This window comes from Ornithodoros turicata, unplaced genomic scaffold, assembly GCF_037126465.1.
Source record: "Ornithodoros turicata isolate Travis unplaced genomic scaffold, ASM3712646v1 ctg00001086.1, whole genome shotgun sequence".
Classification (NCBI taxonomy): domain Eukaryota; kingdom Metazoa; phylum Arthropoda; class Arachnida; order Ixodida; family Argasidae; genus Ornithodoros; species Ornithodoros turicata.
In genome coordinates, this window is record NW_026999461.1 from 122,759 (window position 1) to 148,539 (window position 25,781).

General features: G+C 43.9%; 1 protein-coding gene and 2 long non-coding RNA genes across 3 annotated transcripts in view; 2 read left to right on the plus strand and 1 right to left on the minus strand.

Annotated features, from left to right (window-relative positions):
• LOC135376411 (complement C3-like) overlaps positions 1–25,781 on the plus strand; it is a 127,606-nt gene that overhangs the window by 8,775 nt on the left and 93,050 nt on the right. Inside the window, exons 2-3 of the mRNA XM_064608914.1 lie at positions 13,171–13,295; positions 13,800–13,954. Coding sequence (XP_064464984.1) covers positions 13,171–13,295; positions 13,800–13,954 — 280 coding nt within the window. The remainder of the gene's footprint in view (positions 1–13,170; positions 13,296–13,799; positions 13,955–25,781) is intronic.
• LOC135376418 (uncharacterized) lies at positions 2,505–8,854 on the minus strand. Its single transcript, XR_010417679.1, has 2 exons — positions 8,699–8,854; positions 2,505–3,697 (listed from the first exon to the last, which is right to left on the minus strand). It is a non-coding gene; the product is annotated as an uncharacterized LOC135376418 (long non-coding RNA).
• On the plus strand, positions 6,109–7,513 carry LOC135376407 (uncharacterized). The gene is made up of 3 exons (XR_010417676.1): positions 6,109–6,211; positions 6,499–6,614; positions 7,181–7,513. It is a non-coding gene; the product is annotated as an uncharacterized LOC135376407 (long non-coding RNA).

Genomic DNA, 25,781 nt, shown 5'->3' on the forward strand with positions numbered 1-25,781 from the left:
ATTTATATGTCTACCACTTATAGTTTTTATAAAAAAGCATGAAACGTGAGTACGCAAAATCGCCCACTCAAAGCCCCGTGAACGGCGTCATTCTGTGTTGCCATCTGGTGATGCGACAGCAAAACCGCGCGGATCGTATCCTTCCGCCGAGCAAGTGTGCGCGTGCGCACCTGACCGTCCTGTTGGCTCCTCTGTCTTCTTTACTTTCCCGGACCGCTGACTTAGGGCATGACCTTGGAGACCAGAACAAAAGCTTACTTAGCTGCTCGTAAAGGGATTATTGCCTGAGCCTGAGGCATTGTCGCCAACAACCAGAGACCAACAACCGTCTTCTTTTTTCGGTGCGCGTATAGAGAATTGAGATGAGTTTATTAGCTTCACATGAAACATCAATTTGCCCGATTTTGACGTTTCGGGTTTGTGCTTACTCAGTCAACTGTCTCATAAGGCTAACGAGAATCTGTCGTATTTACGATTAGTGGAAGGCCGACTTTACAAACATTCCAGTGACGTTCAACAGGACTGCCCTGTAATGTTCGTAATGTTGAAACAGCGATCAAGCGGATTACACACAGATAAATGTTCCTCAGGATAACTGCATTTAGAACTGCAGCTCTCTTTGTTCTTCTCTTTCTTTTATTGGTCGATTTATTTTTATGTTTATCTTATTATTTTCTTTTTTTTTTTTTCGTCAACGCTCCACGTGAACCAATAAGAAAAATCGATCAAGCGACTGCTGCACAATTATTTCCGCCCACGCAATGGGCAACCGTCTTTTCCGGAACCCAAATTCACGTTCGCGAAAAAAGGAAAACCAATGACAATGCTCGATTGCTTCGAACGGTGATATGCCATGTTTAAAAGTCCGACATCACTATTTACCACACAAACTCAACAAATTCCGATGAAAAAATGGCTAGGAAGCAAGCGAGCTGCTGAAGATGATGCATGATGTCAAACCCCGAGACTAGGGAACACGAAGGGACAGACACGAACAGGTGTTTTTGAGACTTCGTGTTTGTGTCTGTCCCTTCGTGTTCCCTAGTCTCGGGGTTTTACATCATGCATCAAATTTCGCTATCTGTCCAAGTCATTTTAGCGAACGAGATCCACATTTTTGGCTCTTAGGCTTAGCGGGGCGGACGCGACGGAACAGCACGTTAGGTAGTTAATTAATTATTAGGTTAGTAAAAGTTCGGTGTTTGCATTTTCATGTTCATGTTGTTTATTTTTCAACGGCGACTTCGATCACGTTATTTTGAGATATACGGCCAATTTTTCGATACCGGTTCCCTGGATTTTCCATCTTTCGACACTTCTTGCTGGTTGCGCGTTGGATGACCCAAAACCTGTACCCGTCGTTCTTTGCACCGCAAACAAAGGGAAGCCTTCTGAGGAAGATAAGGAACTCCGGGTCACTGGGGATTCTCAACTGAACTAGTGACGAAACTAGTAACGAAAGGTCTGGTGTAATGTGAAGTACCCTGTGAAAACCAAGGAGTGTCTAACAATATAGTACTGAAGTTTCCGGGTAATAATCAGTTCATTATGAGACGTAATTTGTGCTCCGAGACCTCCTCGCGTACATAAAGACGGAGTTCAAAGAGTTTTAGGAGCTTCCCTTCTCCTTTTCTTATTTCTTTTTTTTCTAAATAGCTGTTGCTAAATGCAATGCATTTATTTAGGCTGACTGAGCGTAAGTATTGAGCCTATCAAAAGGCCGAAAATCATAACGTCGAACTATCAGAAGGCCGGAAGCCAAAAGACCAAAAAATCATAACGTCGAACTGTCAGAAGGCCGAAAATAAGAAGGCTGAAAATGGAATGAAGCACATCACAGCCGACCGAGTGTTATCGTTCGCTTTGCGGATTTGTTGAAATTGGGAGACATAGGGTTCTTTTTTCTTTTTTTCACGTGTTAATGAATAATTAGATCTACATTCCATTCAACGAACAACATAAAATGGATATATAGTTCGCTGCATTAGTTCGCTAGCGATATCGTTCGCTGGATGCTAGTATTTCTCTACTGTCGATCAGACACAGGTTATACAGTTGTCCTTACATCTTTTTCTGTGCCTATGTTTGTGGGTTATAAAAGCTCTACGCCAACTTATTCAGTTGTTTCACTGCCCTTACAACTCCGCTTCTGCTGAAAGTACGGTACATCAGCATAGAAAGTATTAGAGAACAACTACAACATCATTGTCTGACCACCACCAACAACAAAAAAGAACTATATATGAAAATACTAGTATTCCGGTCCGGTTGAGTTGGGAACTAAGTCCGACGATACCCACGTTCAGCGAGCGTGAAGTCAGAGCCTCAGGATAGTGGGCATATGCGTTTCATTTCATTGGTACGAATACAGAAGGTCATTGCGCTCAGTATTCTGTAGCACTCCCCTTTATAAAAGAACACGGCTACCATTTTTCCAACATATCTGCCAGAAATACGTAGAAGGTAGCAGAACCTTGGAAAATCACTAGTGATGAATCACATCGTGGCATAGTCAAGATTTATTTGTTGACGGAGAATCGCTTTCTAATCTTACCGCGTTGTCTGTACTCAGCAAACTTTGCGAGAGAGGAACAGTAATTTAAACAAGTACCACCCAATTTAAACAAGTAATGTGATAGCGCTTGATCGGCTATGATCCGTTTCCTCAGCTGTTCACAACGGCGCTCCTGTAATTTCCGGGATACGGAGAAATCATCCCAGAAGAAATCGTCCCCGGTGGGAACTTTCATTCAATATTATTACTTCTACGGCTATATGTAGACCATATTGCCCAGTTGCATCGAATAGTATTTTGTCGACGGATATATGTAAACAATATTATCAATTTTTGAGCCAATATTCCTTGGTTGACGGCTATATGTAGACCATATTGCGCACTTTCATCCAATATTATTTGTTCTACGGCTATACGAGTATGTAGGTAATATTGCCCAGTTGCATCGAGTATTACGTATTTGGTCGACGGCAATATGTAGACCATATTACCAGTTTTCAGCAAATATTCGTTGGTCGGTGGCTATATGTAGACCATATTCCCCGTTTTCATCCAATATTGTTCGGTCGCTGGCAATATGTAGACCATATTTCCAACTTTCATGGAATATTGTTTGACCGACGGCTATATGTAAACAATATTGCCAGTTTGCGGCCAATATTCCTTGGCTGACGGCTATATGTAGATTATATTGCTCATTTTCATCCAATATTGTTCGTTCACCGTCCGTTGACAGTCCACCGTCCACAGTCCATCGAATCGTCCTCATCACATTATAACCGAAATTATATTCCGAAATCCTAAGCTGTTATTTGAAGAAAAGTAATTGATAACAGTACAAACATGAGTAAGAAACATCATAAACAGCATAACAGCATTTGATCGAACGCCATTTGGTCGAACGCCGCTTGGTCGAAAGCCGTTTGATCGCAAGCCGGTTGATCGACGCCGTTTGTTCGAAAGATGTTTCTTCGAAGGGAGTTCGAAGCTCGCAGCGTGTCCTTAGCACCTCTTTTTCTGTAACTTTTGACTCGAACATATGGAGCAGGCAATCAGTGTCCTCTCCTTTTTTGTTTGTTTGTTTCTTGCTTCTTTTTTTTTCAGCTAAAGACCCCACTGGTTATTTGCAGACCTTTGTCATTCACGAACAGCACAGCCTTCTGGCTTTTTACTCTCTCCCATCTGAAAATAAAATTGAATAGAACAATGTGGAAGTATCCCGCGAAATTGTAACGGGACCCATTACTTCAATCCCCCGGCGATGAACTCCCTACCCATCATCCTGAAATAAAGTTGTTGTTGTATCCCGCGAACCAGTGGGACACATACCGAAGAAAATGTCTTCACGATCGTACGATCGTATGGTTTCTTTTTTTTTTCCTTCTTTTTTTGGGGGGGTAGCAGAATTCGCTTGCGCGAATTCAACCTCCCCTTGTTATTTATTTATGTAACCAACCAACAACAACAAAATGTCTTCAAGTTGGGAGCAGCCAATAGTCTGTGCTTCTTCTGGGCATGGCACGAAAAACTGTCCGAAAACTGTCCGAACCGAAATCGGGACCGAACTTTTTCTGTGCATCACCGCGTGCTACCGAAATGCACCCCAAATTTCGATTGTATCTCATTACGGCCGAAGTCTCATTACGGCCGATGTCTCAATACGGCCGAAAGTCTCAATACGGCCGATAATCCTTTAATCCCCAAGTGTCTCATTACGGCCAAAGTCTCAATACGGCCGAAGGCAGTCTCATTACGGCCGAAGATGTCTCATAACGGCCAAATGTCAAAATGTGTATTGTAACCTGCATTGATATGCAATGTCGCAGCCAGGTATGGATATATATTCAGCAGGGTATAAGCCATGCACTGTGCCCTTATCATATTTATATACACATATTGCGAGACAAACGGTATGTTATCATACCACAGCACAATGCAACATATTGTGTAATGTGTGCTCCCACAAGGTAGTGTAGGCTGTGAAGCAGGCTACTATGTGGAGTTAGCTACTTGTAGAGAGCTAGATGAATATTGGCTTTGTTGTGACGCTTTTGGAGCCATCCTACAGTCATTGGCCATGACAGAGCACCTATCTCAGTCGATGTCAGTTTATTTCCATTCGCCTTACAATGATACAATTCTTGCTTCTGGAATGAGTAAACCTGCAAGAAGCGATGAGCAACCATGAATAGGCTAGAATATTAAAAACAACAACAACAAGCATTTGTCTCTACATGGCTTGTTTTAATGTGCACAAGCTGCACACGTGTTGATACGTGTCTGCTATTTCATACAAGGTTAACATAAATATTCATTTAGACAAAAGAATGACAAGCCTTAAAAATGTGACTTCCTGGTAAACACAGAGCATGACCATGATATGAATATAGGTTCAGTAGTTCATTCCCTTAATGGAAACATGTGAATATCAAATAGTAATACATTACAATTCATGAAATGATGCATGCATAACTTTCCATTTCTGGTTTCTTTTTTATAAAAGTAGTGCACGAATTAACATTCGTGCACTACTACAAAATTTCTCACTTCACAACAGAACCTTATGATGATCTTAACAGCTCACCTCTTCGCCAGGACTCCCTGGGCAGCAACATCCTATTAGCCATGTTGTTGTTTTTCTTTTTCGGAATCCTTCGTGCAGCCACATACCATGCCTGGAATGGAAAACCAGCTATAAATAACAATGTATTTGAATGACTTCCTCTTGAAGTATTTATTCTAATCAAATATGCTTTGTGCCTACTATGGTGCGCGAAGGCACATAAGTACAACATTTGCAGACGTTCGACGTAAGCAGTTCTTGGAGATCAATTCAAGTACGCCGACTTGCGCTTTTATTTTTGAAGAAATACGACGACAAATTTTAACAAATGAAATATGGCTCACAATGATACTAGTAAATGCTGCTGTACGGTGATGCATTATCGGTATCTTATCGTCTTCGAATAAATTTGTTGTTCCTAAACGCGCAACCAACTAGAAACTGCGCAAACCTACGAACGGATACCGAGTTACATCTATTACAGGCACTTCAGCTGTTTTGATTAATTTAAATTACTCTTATGAGAATCCAACTATGTGTGGACAGCACACTACTAAGACAGGCAATCTACGAAAGCATTACTCACCAGAATTCCTGCTTGTCTTGGTCAACACTGCGCGATATACGTTGGGGCTGTGGCGATTCATTCAACTCGATTTTTACCGGAACAACAGGCGCTGCTCGAAAGACAACGACGGAAAATAGAGAGCCGCTATAAAGTCCGCTAATTTGCACATTACAGCACTACAAAGCGATATATGAACAAGTCGTAAACAGCAACCGCTCGCTCACACACACAAGAAACGAGGTACCCAACGTTGCTAGACACCATCCGAACTCCGAAGTGAGAGTAGCAAAACAACAAGATATCAAAACACGAAAGGAAGAGTATTGATCCCCCCTCCTTCTATACCATGCAAAACGTGATTTGCGCTGAGATGAACATATATGTTCATGACGCGAGTAATTTTCACTTTTCACTGATCCAAAGGAGGTCACGTGGGATTGCTCGACGCTTGCGAAATTGCGAAATCAACAATGAAAATGGCGAAACGAAACTTGTGAATCGTGCATTTGCTCTTCATGGTAGCTGCCAAAAAATCGAATCAAACTTATGGGACACTGGATTACAGGTATGTTGGCATCTTTTTCATTCCTGCATATCATTAGACTATACGTGAATACATGGTGTCATGTCTCACGATGCTGGGGAAGTAGTTGCATGGGGAAGTGTGCATGGTTCTAGACTTTTAATTCTTGATCGCGTAATCGAAATATCGGCACCTCTCGCATTGTGGCTTGCATGTGACCAACCAAGTGCTGTTCCCTTACTAGCGCTTCCTACAAACGACAAAACGAAACATGTGGGAATGTATATTTTTGGTTACTCATATGTAACAAGAAAATGTATCGTTTTCAGGTTGCTGCCACTACTCCATGTGCCCGCAATTGTCTTGCGTGTATGATTACACTAACGGCGTCGCCCACCACGGCGGAAGTGTTTTGCGTACACGCGTTTCAGCATGAAGCCTGCAGGTAACATCTGATGTTTACCCTTCGGATATTCTGAATTTACATATTGTCGCTTAGAGGAATTCCGAATGCCCAGAGTGACACACACTTTTAACATTGTGACATCAGTGCAGTGGCATAAGCTCTAATGTAGTGCCCCACGAAAATGAACAAGGGGTAGTGGTTTATCCAGAATCCCAAGCACGAGAAGGGTGTTGGAAAAAATTGTTGGAATAGTTACGTCATTACAGCTTAACATATCATTACAGACGTATCTGAAGCTGAAATCGCAAGGGCACCCCCTGTAGGGGGTGCACAGGCAAAAAAGTTAGGGGGGGTCTTGATAAACCACTGACGAGTAGGACTCCTCCACCCCATGTCAAGCCTCATAAAACACCTCCTGAAATAGTTTCCTGGCTATGCAGCTGCATTATTATGACGTAATTGTCATTGTTGTCCATAATTCTTGAATATGTTTTGAATATATGAAAAAAAAAAGTCTGCTTGACAGCATATGCCTTATAGTCATCATCAAACAAGAGCATATGTCATTTTGTTCAGTGGCTTATGTACTTTTTTGTAAATTTCAGGTGGACGTAAATTGTAGAAGGCAGCTAGTGGGGGAGAAGATCATGGTCATAGGTCATGTGACTCCTGGAGCTCCCAGTGGGCTCCCTTGTGGAGTACTTTTCAGAACACACACACATACAGTTTGCTCACAGAACCAACGAGTAGGATGTTGCTTGAATACTGAGAGAAAATGGCGTAACACATACAAATATCGTGTGACACATATGACAATAAAAACATTTTTCACAAGGGATGCATGAGACACTGTCGCAATATTGTGTGCATGAACCATTGTGTGTGACACAAGCCGTGGGGGCACACCGCCTCGGACACATTTTGGGAAGCATAAAACACAGTATATACAGAGCTACTATGGTGGATGCTTCTTTTTTCTTTTTGGCCGTTATGAGACATCTTCGGCCGTAATGAGACTACCTTCGGCCGTATTGAGACTTTGGCCGTAACGAGACACTTGGGGATTAAAGGATTTTCGGCCGTAATGAGACTTTCGGCCGTAATGAGACTTCGGCCGTAATGAGACTCGGGCCGTAATGAGATGTTACCCAAATTTCGGCCGAAGACTTCTGGCCTTGGGGAACATCGCCTTTCAACAATCCAGCTCAATGAGATAATCCCTGTATTCATAGAAGTAGAAATCGCACACACGGCAACAGTCGACCCGACTGCTACGTCATCGTTGCTATGGTTCTCCTTCCGGCTGAATAGCCATTGGATGCTTCTCCTTTTTCGGTTGGCGTCACTTCCCATTTCGGAGGAGAAATCTGGCTTGGTCAGATCGGGCCGGGAAGGGGGAGAGGGCCGGGAGAGGGAACATGGGGGAAAGGATTACTGTAGTTTTCTGGTAAAGAAGTCCATTCTGCGATGAAAATTTTGAAAAGTATTTTGCACCAACGCCCTGTAAATGAAGTCAAATATTTGATAATGCTTACTTACCAGAAATATACATACCAAAATGTCATTTTTGCATGAATAATAGAGTTATTATCAAGGTAAATTGCGTGTAAGCGTGTGCAGAAAAAAAAAGAAAAAGGGAATACTGTTTTGGAGCACTAGATTTTCCTGACTGGCATTGTAAGCGCTGTGTGTTTATAGCCTAATTTACAGCCGCCGGTACATCCAGTTGAGAGCCGCCGTGATACCGACATCTCGGGCGAGCTTTGATAGCATATGAGGTTACCTTTCCTTGGCCATTTCCTGATTTCTTAATTGGCAATCGCCTTGTGCTCAGACTCACTGCTGGCAACATTCGTTTATAATACCATCTGTGTGTGTGCCCATATTGCCATCCATACTATCCGATCACACCTATACGTCGGCATACACTAAGTATGCACTAGTAAAACAATACGAAGAGCAACTAAAAATTACATAATATCAGTCAGTACAGACAACAAACACAACAACAAACAACAAGAAAATAAAAATAAAGTACTCATATAGCAATAGGAGACAAGCAAAAAGACGTGAATGTCTCGAATCGAACTGCAGACCTTTCGTGTCAAAGTCCGACACTTTACCTCTCGACAAACAGCGCAGAGGGTGCGGGCCGCCTTAAACTTGCGAGGTCAACCATGCACAATGGGGATTATTTCGTGAGTCGGAGGCGAACGGCGTGATAAGGATCGGCGAGCTTGGCGCCATCTAGAATCGGGAAAATCGTGAATCGGAGTTGCTCCCCGACTGGTATGGCCTCTTAAAGTCTGTGGTACTTTTCCCGTGCATTGACTACGAAGATACGTCTTTTTGGGTTTCCAATGCAATTTTTGGAACCACGCGTTGTTCATCTGTCTCAAACAATGAAGCGCCTCCCTGAAATGCCTTATCAACAGCTACGTTTAAATGAATGCGACAAAAGCCTATCGTTTCGATTTATCGTAACAAGCCCTCTCAGATAGGGCCACGTCAACCAACTGAATGATCAAGATAGGTGCGAGGAGGTGAGATAACTCGATGTGGGCTGGTGTCGCAATGTGTGTCCTCACTATGTTGATCGGTAAGGACGATCGGTATAGTAAGCCATAGAAAAACCACAACGGGGAGAACCGATCGGCAGAGTAAGGACGCGCCTAAATGAAATGAAGGTTAGGTGCGATGAAGATGATGAGACCGTGTTTTGTTGTGTGTTATCGTCTTCTACCTTGTCTCGTGTTTGGAGCGCCTCACTGTCCTGCCAGCGATTCCTGGCGGAAGAAAAAGTAGCGTCACGGTTTACGGTATTCAGAATGTTATGTTTTGCAGATGTAAAGCATGGGGAAAAAATGATAGACACGTGGACATGGGCGAGGAAGGAGAATTTAAGACTGCAGTATTTTAACACATAGAATAAAAAATAGGGTGGCTGCCTCCATTGAAGACGTCCACGAGGTCCCGGGTATAGAATTCACTTTCGTGAGATTTAATTTAGTTTATTGTATTGACTGTATTTTACTATTTCATGGGACTAGCTACATTAAGTAAACTGATTTTATTAGTTAATTAATTTAGACACGAAAATAGTTGAATTGATCTGGTTAATTTAACCGCACACGAAACAGTAAGGGCAATACCTTACATAGAATTTATTAGTGTCAGTCACATAAGTTGACGACGATAGACGATGGGGAAGACTTTCTACGTCGGACACGCGGCAGGCCTTTTGCTCATGTCTCGCTTCTCTTTCTTTTTTCACGTCTTGCATTTGATCAAATGTACCGGTAGCGAAAAAAAGTTGACCGACACCCTGAAATCGGCCCTGGACGCACACGAGCACCCCCACTCCCTCCTGCTATCTCGTCTCAATCTGTCCACCTCTGCACGCCTCTGGTAGCAACTTTTGCTGTCGCGGGGCTACCACGGAATTTATGTGCGTTTACGATGATGACTCAAGAAACTTAAATGTGCCGTGTTCCCTTCTTCGTTGATACTGTACCTCTAAGTACTTTGATTTCAGAGTATGGGCACTGTATCTTAATTACTGTTTACCTCTTGGGCATTTCGTACCTCACCTTAAAGGGAATATGAAACGATTTTTTTCTTCGTTTCGTTCGAAAGAAGACATTTTTCTGAGTCTAGAACCGAAATTTTACTTTCGTCGCGCGAGCGGATTTCTCGGGAGCGAATTTAAACGGAGCGGCGAAGGGAGGACAGCTGGCGCCGCGCCGTGGGGAGCTGCCGAGCGGAGACACAACGGGCAACTTGACGCTACCACGGCCGGCTCAGCAACACGTCATCGTGACGTGTTGCCGAGCCGAGGAATCCCGCCAGGAGCATGCGCCGTAGGATCCCGCGTATGCGTTCATCGGGAGTGGAAATCTCCATGACAGCAGCTTTCGCGCGATCGGCAGATTTCGGCAGTGGCGGCAGCGCGAGGTCGCGGCATTACTTGCCATTGTGCAACACCGGTGACGTAACGGGGAACCGAAGTGCGGTCCGTACAGTTACACCACCGACAGCGAAATATGCGCAGGAGAGGAGGAACGCGGAAGAGACATTTCCAGCGCGCGCTCCTCGCAGAGTGGAGCAATTTCGTCCGGAAAAATTTGTGGCATATTAGTTTCTCTGCGGGAAGAACAGTTTCCATCGAAAAAAAGTATGGGGGTTCGGGAAATTTCATAGTCCCTTTAACCTGCATACCGTACCTTACTTCTGCCCTAAAAGCACTTCCAAAGTTTTGGGACGCCGTAGGACATGGATCCTCACTGTGAGGGGACTCATTATTCCATTTCACCACATAACCGCTAGAAATGGGGTAGAGTATCGCCCCTGGCGATGAAACTGCCCAGTCATCATCACTGAAATAAAATTGTTCTTGTTAACTTAAATATTTGAACGAAGTATCTTGCATGTGCCAGGGCCATGATATGTTTTGTCATACAGGGATAGGTAAATTACTAGCACTTTATGATTTGACAATGAAATTACAGTTGTCGCCATCACCTCGAAGATAGTATCACCAATGGGAGTCAAGGGGAAAATACTAAACCTTATACCCCCGTCAGACGTACTAATTTAGTGTCACTTATTTGAAGTGCACTCCGTCCCGTAATGTCACTTTCACTAGGCTCCTGCTACACGGCATAAGTAAGTGTCACTAAGCAGTCATGGTGATGACGATGGGCGAGCTTGAACTCCCACCTAACATCGGGGAGTGCGCCATGCTTTCTTGGTAAAATCATTTTTCTTACGTCCAGAAACATTGCATAAAGATTTTCTTCGCAGTTGAAGTCGATTGAACGTCATAAATATAATTGTTGCGAACCAACACAAGTATATTTATTTGACAAATTTTCAATCTTCTTCTTCACCTCTTTGGTGGTGTTTACTATGTCTTGCGCGTGCAACTGGCCCGCGATGTCAGCATACACTTTCGCGTTTCGCAATAGCATAGGTTTTTGCTGATAGCATAGGTTTCTATCTCAGACCACGATGCCCTGTCTTTTTGCCTTCCATTATTCAGTGCTTTACTGCGAGTATTTCGCGATTTCGCCGGTAACACTTAACCACCGTGCAATGTCAACAAATATGGCTGCCGCGAAGTGGATTACGAACTCTACTGGGCAGTCTGTGAACGAGAATACCGGTAAATCACGCCAAAAATCCTTACGTCTTTCTTATACAAATCAACGCTGTCTTAACAAATTTGTCCAAAAATAACTTCCGATTGGGTTGTTTCTTTCCTTTTCCAAAAATAAGCTTTTTGTTACGCAATCCCTGCCGTGGAGGCTACGTACTTGATTGTCGCAGGCAAAGTGAAGTGAGTTTGGCGAACTCACTTCATCGTAAGTGTACTTTGCATTTAGTGTCACTAAAAGAAGCCGTGTGACTCCGAAAGAATGACACTTACTGCAAGTGTACTCGCTGAAAGTGACACTAAATTAGTACGTCTGACAGGGGTATTACTCCTTATCTTAATTCTGCTTCTCTGACATTCTATCACAGACTGAAACAACGTTTCGTATGTAATCTTCGCTGCTTAACGCTGGGCCTCTCCATCTACGCAATACTATTCCAATGCGTTCTGAGGCACTTTAGGCTTGAACACAACTGGTGCATTGTAAGCTGAATTAAAGAAGCCATAGTTCTGAATAAAAGAAAAACTTTATTTTGATGATGATTGGGGTTTCATCACCGCTGGCGATAATAAACAGAGCGCACACATTGGCCTCGTCTTTAGCCTTCCCTTGTTTTTTACCACATTTTCTTCCTTTTAGTGGTTTGTTTTTATTACTAACTTCAGGATGGGACAAGCACAATGCCTGCCCACATCTCATCTTAAAAATAGTACTACAGTCGCTCTGAAAACGAAGGCAGGCATCCACCTCTTTGTCTCTCTCCACGTTTTGTTTGTTTGTTTGTTTTTCGGGGGGGGGGGGGCATGTGGGTTTCGTTAGCTGACAGCTTGAGCGACGACCACCAGGCAAACACACCGAGCGTTTCTCACATAGGTGTGAAAAACACATTGCGACACCGAAGAGGTTTGTACGCTTATGGAGCCATACAGGTAAAAAAAAAACAAAAAGGAACAGTAAAGCGGCAAATCGGGTGGTCATACGCGTCTTACGCGCATTGTCAGTGTAACTTCTAGCAACGGACGCCGTACCCTGTCAGCTAGAGAATGCATCCCAGCAACGCATAATTCTTCCGCAACACAACACTTCCGCTGCTGTCGTCTTACTCATCTATCGCGCTGCTAGGATGACTAATCGAAGCTCATACGAAGCATCCCGAATACGTACAATTGTCGAGGAGAGAGAATTACAGAAAATTTCTTCGACAAGGAGAGATCGTCGGTCCACGTCATCCCGCACGTTGAGTGACGTTCCAGCGGAGACAGGCCGAGAATATAATTGCTGTCTTCGTTCGAGCACACATGGCCTGTTTGAGAGTCGCTTTTCCCCTTCCACTCGCATATTGTTGTGTGTCACTGGTCTTTGGTGTCACGGGAGGTGATAACTAGAATGGGCGATAAGCGTGCGTGCGGTTTTCAAGTGGTAACACTGGTTCTTCTCAGGAAGGTGGCGCTCTAAAGGAGAGGAGGGAAATGATAACCCAGCGGAGGCCCTCATTTGGAGCGGCGAAAATGGAGCTAGCTGTGTGGCTAGTCTTGCTCTTCCTCGCAGTTGCGCGTGCAACGCAGTAAGTACTTGACATTCGTTTTTCATATTCACAAGATTTGTACGAGTTAGAAATAATATTGAGGAAGACGTGTATATAATAGTGTGGTGCTTTACAGCCTGCGTGTAGTTTCACTGATTTCGCGCGCTTGTGGTGATTTCGCAATAGACGATCGTTGGCGCACCTCTAAAAAAACTGATTTCTCGAGAATTACTCGAATTGCTTCGGCATTTAGAGGCATATATTTGCCTTTTGTCGAAAATGAAGCTTCCCTGAACCATTTGTTCTTCGTTGGCTACGTTCCTTCTTTGTAAAGCACGCGAAAGGCCCCGCCTCAGCAATCCGCCAAGTATTTCTGCCCGTACGTGTAATGAGACATTCCTTCGTACTATAGGGTGCCGGCTTGCATAAATGATATGGAGGAGGAAGCAAATAAATATCCGTGGGATAAAACATTGGTGATCGTTTGTCTCACAGTGCGACCTTTCAGTGAGCGAGTGTACATGAATGGAATATATTATTTAGGAATGACTGCGTGGTGGTGGCTCCCAACAGCGTGCAACTGGAGGAATCCGTACTGGTTATTAACCAAGGCGATGCCAAGTACGTCACTCTGCAAGTGCAAGACTTTCCTGCTCGACTCAACACATTTTACCGGGAAACAATTCACTTGAGCAAAGGTACGTCACTTCTTCCTACCCTTGGCGCAGCCAATACTTTCCCGGAAGATTACTGTTCCGGCTGTTTGCTTCAATTTGTGCTACGGTGTTAAGTCGAATGTCATTTAGGCAGTTTTTCCTGCAGCCCATTATGGTCTGAGAACACACCGTACGAACGAGTAAAAAAGCACTGCTTTTTTATTGGATGAAAACAAGTTTTTCACTTTATACTGGCGGAGAGGGACGGTGGCCTTTTGTTTGACGACAGCGTGTTAAAAGAGGATCACCTAGAGTAAATGTCGCGCAGGGTTGTACAAAGGTATTTCAACTGCATAACATTGGCCCTATTGAAGCGCACTGCATTCCACGTGTAGCCTCTCCCGTTGTTTTTTGTACGAACGTTTGTTAAGAGAGCACGAAGTTAGAGGTCTAGAGAAAGCGATGAAGCGCGAAAAGGTGAACAAGTCATCGGTCATGACAACATGTGTGGAGCAGAAAAATGGGGCGAAACGCTATTTAATTCCGTTCCGCTGAACTGTAGTAAAATGTAGTGCCACCGTGTGTGTTGTTTCTTGCCCTAGGTTGTGCAATGCTGTATCCATGCTACGAACAAAACAGCACAGCGCATAAGCGCAGCATCAAACCCACTTAGAGCAGCGACGGGAATTGTGAAGCATTTGTTGCGCAGGAAATGGCAACGCAATGCGTAAATCATCAGACTCTCACTGTCATCATGGATTCATCCACACGAATTCAAACGCACCTACTATTAGAACTACCATCGCGGCAAACTGATTGTATAAGAGAAAGGTATTTATGTTTACTACTGTTTCACGCTTTAGTTGTAGCAACGAGGACAAAATTAAATCAACCTCTAACGTCGGATGAGTATGCGACATCATTACAAGAGGGCTTCATTTTTGATGTTCCAAGGTGCCTTGTGTGTCAACGGGAGCAGAGCTTATGGCGTACCAAGAAACCCTTATCGTAGAAGCGGCTAGAAGATACAGCCGCTTTCGCAAAGTGAAACCGCGGTTGGAGATAACCATGTGGCAGGTGTCGGGTGTCAACCCACCCTGCCAAAATCGACAGACACCGGTTGCGCATTCACGGGAATAACATTTCATCGTGCAAACAGGAAACGCGTCATAGTATGCCCTGGAAGGGTATTTCGACATGAATTAAATCATCCACCTGCATGGAGCTGGTAAAAGGGAAATTAGTACTGTGATTCTTTTGAAAAATGCGTAATGCAAAGCGTGGAAGATAGATGTTATTCTTTCGGTGCTGGAAACTTGTTGCCAGGGATTTCCCTACACCCCCCTGCATTTTTGCCACGCACCCCTGAAATTTATCAGGTGACTCCACCCAGCTCGGCCACCAACACTTTCTTGTAGAGAGTCCGGCGAATGACATCCTGTACTGTCAACTTGGGCTGTAGGACCACGGTCATGCTGATGATCGTATCATGCATTTGTCCAAAATCATTTTAAAGTGACTCGTCAATGCATATAATGTGTGCATATACGAGCAAAAATGCGTGCAGGCACGCAAACTCAATGTTGTTCATCAAGAACCATTTGCGCCTAACTCAATCAAGCGAGGTATTCTGCTTTTTTCGTCTAAGGTTTTCACCGTTGGTTGCTAGGTATTCATTGAGCTTCGCGAGACAAGGTGCTAGTCTTTTTTTCTTTATCGGTCGTGTGATTATGCATCTTAATGTTGAAATGCCGTTCATAATGAATCTGTATTCTAACGTACTGTGTTCTAACATTGTGCCACGATTCTTTCCGTGTCTAAGAAAAAATCCTTAAATGGAACCTTCACCAAGCCCCCCCCCCCCTTGAAAGCTCCCCCCCCCCAGTAGTGAATTTCTGGGGAAATCACTACTGTTGCACTTTTGAGCCGTACACAAATATCTACATAATATTACACATTTATCTTTGGTATTCATTCATTCGTGTCTTTTTTATTTATTTTTTGTTCATTGTCGTACATGTTCTTCTTTATCGTATTCTTTATCCACCTTTATCTGATTGTCAACTAAGATTGAAACCATCATTTTCCGCAAGCCAAGCGCAAGAATTACGTTGTTGACGAAAAAAAAATAATAATAGGGAGATATCGAATTTGTCACACGACAAATTTGGCTATTCTCATAAACAGACCCCCTCCCCCCTCTCAAGGGAAAAAAATAGAAAGAAATTGAGTGTGAGTTTGAAAGAAGTCTTCTTGTCGCTTTTACTGCCTCATACTGCCATGATATGAATAGTGGATTCAAAAAATGGTGAGCGAAATGATCAGCGTAAAAATGATAGCGGAATGGTCATCCTTTTGTAGTGTGTCCTACGCGCAGGTCGCACCTGTGTCTGCCAACACCAATCCCCGTATGTAACCCTCTATAGTGTTCTGCTCACTGAGAATGCGTATCAACGAATTGAACATCGGTGGAGCAGGTTCAAAAAAGACAAAGAAGACGGATGATCCCATTCCAGGAACAGCCCCTTGTTATTACTTCAGTTGTATGATGGCATATCTGACTGGCAATCAGAGGGTGAGAGAGGCGGAACCCGAGACGAGGAGGGAAGAAGGACGACACAAAAAGAATTCTCGAACACAGCAAAAATTTTAATTTTCCAAAGCTCTATATATTCAAGAACCTCCGGAGAGGAGGAAGAGGAATTCTTCTTGCCTCCTCGTCTCGGGTTCCGCCTCTCTCATCATGCACCAGCTTGTCAGCGCCCTGTCACTTCTTTCAGAGGGTGTTGGTTCGAATCCCACTGCTGCTGCTTTAGCTTCAACTGCCACCATTCAATTGAAGCATGCAATGGGTGTTGTGAGGCCTGTGTTGTGTTGGTCCTTCTATGTTTGATTGTCTCCTCCACTACTACGCACGCCTACTCTGATATGTATATTTCTTTTCCGGGATATTTTGTCTACATCATTGCCTTTTAAATACCCCTCCCTACGTAGTGTTCGGTTCGTCCAAGGTACGAAAGGTGGACTCTTTAGCTACGACGTAGGTTCACGTTGGCGGATATTGCCTTTACTGCTGTGTGCCAGTGACGGAACATACGAGGGTTCTGACTGAGCCAACGTGTTTCTCCTCGAAGGAAGCGCCGCATTGTCTTTCATGCATATTCTTTCATGCATATTCTTTGCAAACTGATTTTTATTCGTCATTTTCATCTGATAGAATATCAAGTGCACATTGCGTCTGACTGATCCTTTGTTGTATTTTGCTTGGACTAAGCACATATTTCCCTTCCCTATTCCCCTACGGACGCATGGAAGTGCGTAACACGAAACAAGGAGTTATACTGTTGGACACTGATTGGCGGACTCTCAACTTCATCACCTTTCACACAGCTGGTCACCCATGGCAACAGTATTTGTGATCAAAAATACATTTCTAGTAGGTTCAGATCACCAGCTAACATCATGGCTGGAAAGTAGTTATTGTTGATAACCTCCAACGCTGACTGAATATTAGAAAAGTAGGATTCCCATAACTGTGGAATTGACTGTCTAAGAATGTACGTACTTAATGTCAATAGGAGATATTCTCCAGGTAATATTGGTGAGGTCTTTGGTCTTTATAGTCTTGGTCAGTGGTCGTGGTTCATTCATGGTCTTGGCCACTGGTCTTTATATTATTTTTATCAACGTGACTCGCCAATATGCTGCCCTGTCTTTTGTCTTTTATTAGACGGACATTAGTAGACGGCCATTATTAGAATTGTTGGATTAATTGTTGGATTGTTGGATTAAAAGAATTCCGAGTAAGAACAGTAAAAATAAACAAATAGAAGCGATATTCGGGTCAGCTAGCGAACAGACGGTTCTCTCAAGCTGGCACTGGTATAGGTGCGGAAGTACCCCAACAATTTTCTGAAAATGCTCAGAGACCCAAGTTGGGGAAGTCGGTACATGACAAGTTCAAAAACGATGCAGCGACAAACGCAGACAAAAAGCACATAGAAGACAGGAACACAGCACACAGAGCACAACAGAGCAGAAGACAAGAACAAAAGCACACAGAGGACAGGAAGAACTGCAGTTCTTCCTGTCCTCTGTGTGCGTTTCCTTTGGGCCTGCCGTCCTGCGGCGTTTTTGAACTTGTTCTGAAGATGCTTTCCACGTTCAAGAATACAAGTCCGATGCGAATGCACATATGGACTCGCGATCGTGTTTTTGAAATACTCGCGACAAGGTTTTCAGGTCGCCTGACATGGTTTTCAAAAAGAGCACTATATACTGTAATTGCGCGAAAAATTAACTGCCTAAACAATTCCGCTGACAACATAAAGATGAAGTGATTTTATTTTTTTTAAAATTCAGGCATGAAAAATATACTCAACAGATAAGGATTTTGTCAAGGATCGGTCAGAACTAGCCGCAACGCTCTTGTTTTTCGTTTAATTGCACCCTCCCCCCTGATAATACTGTTCCCCGCCACACAGTAGCGCTCCTGTTCCTCCACTACTGATAGATTGAATGTCTTGAGTGTAATAAGCACACCGATACCACTCTCGGCCCCTACGGCCCCTCGTGATATAACACACCTGACTTTGTCACTTCGCCTCCTACAACTTCCGACACAACGTCCCGCAGAGGGCGCGGAACGCAAGGCGCCGCTAGGGAGCCTCCATGCGCGTCCCCTTTTCAGGGAGGCGACTCCGTCGTCTGCTACGAGCGCCGACATCTTGACTCCCACATCGCATTGGGACGTCAGCTGCGGGGTTGCGTTTGTCTCGATTTTTCGCGAGAGGAAGAGGGTAAAAGCGGAATGAAGGATACTGGCGTAGCAAAACTGTCATATATGCTAGTAGAGCTGGTCATGGGTTGTAAAATATGTTGTTAACGCTTTGTAACGTTTGTCTAAACTCATCACTGCACATGCACATGCAGTCGTGTCTCGACCAACGATTTACAATAGTAAACATAGGAATGTGTATAGACAACAGAAATATGTTAATTACAAGCAGATTTTATTACAACATCTCATTCAATAAAATAGAATAGAAATAGAAAGAAAAAAATGGAAATTAGGTCGCACTGGTGCCGTTTTGCTTGAAAACGACGTTGTTTTACCGACATGTGCTCCTGTCGCAAGTGCATGCAGCATGTATTTGCTCAATCAAATAGGAACTGCTCAAACAAGAGCGAACGCTGGTTCGCGACCTAGCTCTTTAGCCGACATATCAACGACCTCATACCAACAATACGGAGATGAACTCAGCCCTAGCAGTGGTTCTCAAAGAAATAGAGAAAAGAAAGAAGGAGCACTTTCATGCGTAAATTCCAATGCGAAAGAACTGTGACGCGAACTTGGTACACGCAGAAAAAAATGGGACTGAACACTGGTACCCGAGGAAATGACTCGTGGAACGACCGATTTCAGCAGTAATAGAGGCAGTTCTGACACGCTTGTTGCACGCTGGATTTAAAATTCCGTAGGGATGTGCTGCGATATTTGTTCCCAAAACAAATGCAATCACTTGCGTGTACATGTGCCGGATGGCCGCTCGAACGCGCAAAATGCACAGCAGGCAATGGTCAGCGCGTAGCAAGTTGGGAGTCAAAATGCGCGCTCCGCGCGAGGGCTAGGAGGAAAGGCGGCGTTGGCACGGTTAAAGGGTGTCTCCTCCCTGAAAAGCGGAGAAGCCGCAGCAACCCATGGAGGCTCCCTAGGCGCCGCCTCTGCTTACTCGGTGCCTATACTCTGGTCGGAATTTACATCAGCGGCCTACAGGGGATCTATTCTCGTCAAAGTAATGCGTGCATTACTTTCTTTGGAAGCTATCATTGGTCGCGAAATGAAGAATGCGTGAAGAAACGTCGCGCGGCAGGCATCCAATGTCCGAGCATTTAAGTATGCAGTTGTGATGTGATGTGATAAATAAAAAAATGGGGATGTGAGTTTCGACGAAGTCGAACTGGCTACCCCAGTACACTTACACACAGCAAGTACAAACAGCTGATGAGATGATGAAAAAACAGAGATGATGCCCAGAGAAGAACAGAGATGATAATGGAGTTCAACAGGTAGTTCAAACGTTTCGACCAAGTGAGAGTAAAATGTCGGAATCGCTGGGGGCACACACATCACACATTCAGCGAGCCATAGAATGTCCACAAGCCCGGTTGTATGCAGAAAGTCTTCAAGTATCTTCAAGTCTTGTTTCGTGTGTGTGTTATAAGTGCCCCATTGCCTTTGTATGGCCTAAGGCCGCTCGAAGGTAAGCTAAATAAAAGTGCTCTTAGCACCTTGTCGGACGGCAGAGGACCTAACAGTTTCGCGATGTCGAAGACTTGGGACTCCACACGAGAGAGGCTCGTCTCTAATGCCTTTCGAGCATCAATGTATTTCTGACACCTGAGAAGGATGTGTTCCACATACTCTACAACGCCACACTCACTACAGTTCGGAGAGTCTCGCTTTCCAAGTTTGAAGAGGAGACGTGCGCTGTACGGTACATTGAGCCGTAGCCTATGTAGGACAGTCGCAGTAGTTTGTCGCGTGAAGGTGGTACACGAAAGCGTAGCTATGAGTCGACCTTGTACAGAAGCGAATCCCGAGCAGATCCACTATGCAGTTGTATTGTTTCCCCACCCATCCAGAGACAACACCCAGACAGTGAACCCGGCATACAGAGCAAATATAGGAGGCCTCTAGAGAACGGACTTGCGCGCCGGAATGGGATCCACCTATCCCCGACTATGACCGCCCGGGAGCAGCCATCCGTTGCCCATGGACAGTGTTAGTGGACGACAGAACAGCGGAGCTGCTCCATTTTGTTACCAATCCTGTGCAGTCACATGAGATAAGAGAACGGCGAAACGGACCGATGGAGGGAACGACGGGGGGCTGCGAAAGAAGCGAGGCAAGCCCTGTACATTCTGTTGCGTACGTGCAGCCCTTCTGGGTGTGTAGAATAGGCGATTTCAGATATTGCCCTTGTGCTCCGCACGGGGGCCCTCCGTCGCCCAAGCCACGCGCATCGCGCAATGCGTCGTGGGAAATGGTTTGCATTCGTGGTTGTCTGCCTGTTGCTCGAAGGAAGGAGGGAAAACCGAAACCGTTTGCGCTTTTCTGCTTCTGTCTGACTCATGAAAACTAAATCCCAAGGTGCAGTGGGCCATTCGCAACACGGCGCTCTCTGGCGGGCCATCCATGCAATTTCTGAAATCGTTTATTCAATAGAGAGTTTAGTACATTGTACATATCGCCTTTGCGTACGTAAGGGATAGCGTCGATGGTTCTCGCACGCCCATAACAGAAAGAGAGCTTCGCGCAGTGCGCAGAACCAATAAGGCTATCTGTTAAGTACGCTATCGCATTTGCGTATGATGTACTAAAACTCTCTAATAATGCTATCGGTATCACAGTGTAAACATCGTAAATAATTCTTATCTGTGAGATCGTCAACGGCACCGCCAACCCTTTCGTTCCCAGCGACACGGATGAACATGTTTACCGGCTATGACGTGTTGAAGCGGTTCCACTACAGTTTAGCGAGTCTGGCTTTAGAGAACGTTTTAGGGAAGAGGTTACACTTGAGCTAATTACGGTTTAAGAATAGGGCGCACGTTTTAGAGAATACCGTTCCCACGGGATGACGCCGAAATAAATCATGTAAAAATAAAACGTTCAAAAATAAATCCCTTAAATATCAAATTTGCAAAATAGACTCTTCAATATAAATCATGAGAAAATCCACGCTGTCGAAATAAACTCCGAAAAATAAACTTTGATGAATAAACGCTTCGAAATAAATCTTTTAACGTCCATCGTCCCTGATTGGTGGGCAGCCGACGGCTCTACGTCCGCCGCGGAAAATAGTACCCTCCTCGAGCTTGGGGCTAGCCAGAGCTATAACTGTGAACGAGGATTTCGGTACACCGGAAGTAGTTTGTCTGTCTGTACGTGATCCGTGACAAGTTTTGCCAACTTAGTAGGGGGGCGGGGGGCTGATATCATTCGGAATGACGGATGCCCGGGAGCGTATTATTCGGTGAAGTTCTGTTTTAGCAGTGCAAGTAACGCACGACATCGGTGTAATATAGTCTAATATAGAGCCCACTATAAGGAGAGTTTGGCCATTCTTTGGTATGTTTTCTGATTTTGCGTTTCTCTTTTTCGTGTGCCTGCGCGCTTTCTTGGCCTTTCTTTTACCAGTGCGAATGACCGTCGCCGCGCAATCCGTCCACAGCGCTCAGCTGGCTCAAGGATCAAGAGCATACCTGGGTAAATTACTTCTAAAATGTAATTAAATCACATTACTCATTACTGCAATTGAAACGCAATAAAATTACATTACAGTTACTACAAAAAAGTAATGACATTACAAAGTCATTACTTTACCATTATTGGCATACATGTTCCCGAGTTTGTGGAAGGCACAAGGGACACACAAGTTGACGAAACTTGCCTTCCCCGAAATTCGAGGAGAAAAATGTATGCTTACAATGTATCAACAGTTAGCTTGTACTCTTCTATTTGTCTCTTCTACATGTCATGCTAGTGTGCCACGTATGACGTATCGTTCCACAATGTAGAGACGAAGGAGACACAATGTATCACGACAACAGGAAGACTGTCAGGAGGATGGGGCCCACAAACAATGATTCTCCAGGGCTACAAACAAACCGTTGACCTAACAACGTTTGTTTGTGAGTGCCCTGCCTAAGGCAACTGGCTCGTAGAAGGGAATTGACGTTCCACGTGGGGGGGGGGGGGGCGATTGAGTGCGTCACCGTTCATAGTGCCGTTGGAATTATTTTCATTTGCCAGTCCCCCAAATCTCTTTCTGCCAAGTGCCAACACAGAACACACACTCGATTCTTTTGTAAAAAGTGATGAGTAATGTCATTAAAATTACAGCCCAAATGTAATTAAATTACATTACAAATTAAATTACCTAATGTCAAAAGTAATGCGTTACATTACAAATTACATTACAAGTAATTCATTACTGTAATTTCATTACAGTAATGCTATTACTACCCAGGTATGATCAAGTGTGCGTGTCCTGTATTCATACGCGCATCGTCGTCATCACTTTTAAGCTGGATATTTCGAGATCCTGAGTTGTTATGTAATTGGTAGCAATACAAACATGAGTAAGAAACATCATAATAGCATGTTTCGCCGAAAAGAACATCGTGTCGCCCGTACGGCTATCACTACTATGATACGGAGCATTACCTTCCTAAGCCTAACCATGATTTATTTTAACAGCGTTTATTTTGGTGACGTGTATTTTTAAACGGTTTATTTCAGAAAGTGGATTTCGAAGGGTGGAATTTTAAGCGTGGATTTTTTAATGTTTTATTTTAAAAGATTTATTTCGGCGTACAGCCGTTCCCACCAATGAAGTTTCGGTTTGAGTTTTAACATACAGTCAACCCTCGATTTATGAACCTTCGATTTATGAATTCCCTCGTTTTATGAACACGAGCACGGGGAACCAAACTTTTTCGATTCATTTTTCCCTCGTTTTATGAACCTCGATATTCGAATAATGAACGGAATTTCTGGGAACCAACTAGGAGTTGCCCAGCGTTTTTGCCCTCAATTTATGAACGGATCGTTCCGAGGTCAACAGAAACCTTCAAAGGGATAATTCCGTGGTCTTATGATTGACGCCTGAATGGACAAAACGTTTTCCAGGTATTGCACCCTCGGTTCTTAACGCCTCGAAATCGGAACAACAAACAGGTTTTCCGGGGTCGCACGAGGTGCGACCAATTGTTCCTGACTTCAGTTGATGAGTAAGGTGGTCGCTGTCACCCGGAGGGTAATAAACGGAGGTTAAAAATCCCGGAGGAAATCCGAGACCAGTGCGAATGTGGTGACATCTCTTCTTTCCAAGATTGACACAGCGGAAGGCATGGTCCAAAGCAAAATTAAACAATTTAGTATTGCATAATAAACAGAGCGTGAATGCGCTAACGTCTGTTCTTTGTGAGATTGATACAGCGCAAGGCATGGTCAAAAGCAAGATTACACAATATATGGCATTATAAACACAATCCCAACTCGGAAATACTGTTCCATTTGCTCTATAGTACTCAGTTAACTGAATTTTCGATTTATGAATCCCTCGATTTATGAACGATTTTTCGGGGAACCGAGGGTGTTCATAAATCGAGGGTTGACTGTATATAGCGATTGAACCAACAGTTAGTATTCGGTTATAGTATAATGTTTACCTGTTTGCGCGATTGTCTTTGATTTGTCTTTAATTTGATTGTATTATCCGTGGAAGAAGAGTACGGATATTTCGTAGAGAATGCGTGCTTTATGTTAGAATGCAAAGATGTTGGAAAGATGCGACACGTTGCGTTCGGAACCATTTATTTCAAATGATGTGCAACGGCGCGCAGATACTCACTCGTACTAATTTCGTTTCGAATAGTAAATAGACGACGTAGAGCTTGTTCTCTTTTCCTTAGTAATGAAAACAGACATGTATTAGGACAACGAAAAAATGGCTAGGAAGCAAGCGAGCTGGTGAAGATTATGCATCATGTAAAACCCCGAGACTAGGGAACACGAAAGGACAGACACAACAAGAAGTCTCAAACACAGATGAAAATTTTACTTCACATGCAAGAAATAATATATTCACAAACAGAGGGAAGAGAAAAAACCAGTTCAGGACAAAATGGGAGGTCAGTTCGGAGAACGAGAAGTCTGCTCAAGGCCGGACCGAGGATTACGGATGGGTTGCTGACACAGTTCCCACAAGAGGTTATGCACAGGGTGTCTCTCAAAAGCGTTCTGTGAGGGTTCAGCAGCCTTGACAATTGTTTCAGCCCTTAGAGGGAAGCAATCTGAGCATTCCTCCAAATGCTTGGCAATTTCGGAGTTTGATGGTTTATTTTTTACTCTTAAATGCTCTCTCAGACCATCATTTCAGCAACGTTTTGTCTGGCCCATATAACAGAAACCACAAGCTAGGGGGACCTGATTAACAACGTTTGAAGAACACGGGACGAATTTGTTCCGGTGATCCTTGCAGGTAACTTCAGGATTCGCGAAAGGCGTGAGGCGATCAAGACGGAAGTTGTTCTTGAAAACAAGGTTGACTTGAAATTTCTTCGCAACGGCCAACAAGTTGTGAGACACTTTGTGGAAGTAAGGTAATACCACACGTTTGGAGACAGAGTGCTTAGTTTCAGGCGAACGAGGAAGCAAGGTGTTTAACAAAACATTTAAAGCACCAAGTAACATGTGTTGGGTGTAACCAGCATCATTCAAACTGAGAAGCTGACTCTCCGCAGAGGGAAGGGTATGATGACAGCAATACTTTTTTTTTTGCGGCATTTGATAGGATACCTGTGATCAAAGCCCGTTTTACAGTTTTAGAGTGGCAACTTGAAGCGGGCAAAATTGGTTTCGCTTCAGATTTGCCGTAAGCCCAGCAAAGAGCGGGTTGTCACAAAAGTCTGATTATCAAGAAACTCAAGCACGCCAACAGTGGGGAACTCAATAGTGAACACAAGCTCCGGGGCCGCAGACAAAATTACATTCTTGCATTGAGCAAAAACCATGTAATCTGCGAACCTTCTTACAATGACGTCATTTGAAGACAGAGAGTATATAAAGGATAATACAGCATTGTCAATTACACTCAAGTAAATCTCTGAAAGAACAGGCGCGATACTCGAGCCAATACAGATGCCAGTTTTTTGGGTGTACAATTGCCCGTCAATACTTATGGCAGTAGATTTCAGATAAAGTTCTAGTAGTATGCTCAAAAATTCAGTGACAGATATACCAACTTCGGTTGAAAGCGCACCAAATTATCTTCAAGAAATCGGCGTACTCTATTGAACA